The sequence below is a fragment of the Cyprinodon variegatus genome, unplaced genomic scaffold (assembly GCF_000732505.1).
Source record: "Cyprinodon variegatus isolate N-32 unplaced genomic scaffold, C_variegatus-1.0 Scaffold57, whole genome shotgun sequence".
Lineage (NCBI taxonomy): Eukaryota > Metazoa > Chordata > Actinopteri > Cyprinodontiformes > Cyprinodontidae > Cyprinodon > Cyprinodon variegatus.
The window spans coordinates 179038-180249 of record NW_015150510.1 but is presented as its reverse complement, the minus strand read 5'-3'; the positions used below and the strand labels follow the sequence as shown (position 1 = coordinate 180249).

At 42.2% G+C, this 1212-nt stretch overlaps 1 protein-coding gene across 1 annotated transcript in view; it reads right to left on the bottom strand.

The window, feature by feature from the left end:
• Positions 1-1212, bottom strand: part of LOC107082599 (phosphatidylinositol 4,5-bisphosphate 3-kinase catalytic subunit alpha isoform) — a 46836-nt gene that overhangs the window by 4701 nt on the left and 40923 nt on the right. Inside the window, exons 17-18 of the mRNA XM_015371367.1 lie at positions 731-848; positions 490-641 (exon numbers count right to left, since the gene is read on the bottom strand). Of these exons, the coding sequence (XP_015226853.1) occupies positions 490-641; positions 731-848 (270 nt within the window). The remainder of the gene's footprint in view (positions 1-489; positions 642-730; positions 849-1212) is intronic.

Genomic DNA, 1212 nt, shown 5'->3' with positions numbered 1-1212 from the left:
AAAGCGGGGAGAATGGCGCTAGGCTTACCGCACCGTGACGTCACTGCTGGAAGATGGCAGGAGGGAGGGGCTACTATATTTGGGCAAAAATGGCCGCTCCCAGACTTTTTTTTTTTTACTGATTAACTAAATTCATTAAATTACTGGGAACAGATTAGTTTTAGGTATAAATAATGATCCATTGATTATTCCTGCTGACCGGCTTTTCCTTTAAATGTGGAACTTAGGAGGAGCTAAGCTAACATTAGCTTTACTGTTTGAATATCATCATGGTAAGAAGTATTGCCCTTTCTTCACTTAATTTGGCACCTTTTCAGATCCCTCTAGCACAGATTAACCCTACAGATTAGCAGAGCTGATCCGTCTCGCTGTGTTCTCAAAGATAATAATTATGTCAACTGAGGCGTTGGTCGAAAATAAAGCTTAAAATGTTCTCCAATTCAAAAAGCTCAGTTTGGACTAAAGTTGGTTTAACTGCGGCGACCTCACCTTTCAAATTCTCTGGTTTTTGTGCACTCCTGGGTTCCTTTGCTGATGACGATCAGAAAGTCCTGCGTGAGCACAAACGGGACCCGCTCTCTCTTGTACCCAAACTTCTTCTTCTTGTGGTCGAGGAAATGCCCAAAATCTATGTGGAACAGCTAAGAAAACACAGCAAAGAAAAACAACAAGAAAACATTAGAGCGTTTTTAAACAGGAAGCGGGTGAGTCAGACGCAGTCGCCTCCTACCTGTCCGTCATCTTTCACCATGATGTTGCTGTTGTGTCGGTCACCGATGCCGAGGATGAAGGTGGCCACGCAGTAGCCGGCACAGGAGCGGGTGAACAGATCTATGGCCTGGTCGTACCTGGAGGAAAGACAAAAGGATCAGCTGGTGTCTCTGTGACCCAAAGTGGTTCCAGAAGTATTCACACCCGTTCACCTCTTTAATGTTTAAGGTTTCAGTTGTCAAACAAACAAAAGAAGGTGGAACTTTGCGAAGAAAAAGGATGCAGCCATGGTTCCAGGACAAGCAATGACATCAGGAACAGGTCTTATGGCAGCCAATAAAGGCGACTATCGCAGAATATCGGCCTGCGTCTAAAACCTAAAACATTGGCATGCTGATAGATATGGAGGATAAAAAGTGCCAAAATTAAATAAATAATTAAATGTGTCAATAATTAATTAAATGTGGAATTAAATAAATAAATAAATGTGTCATTCATTAA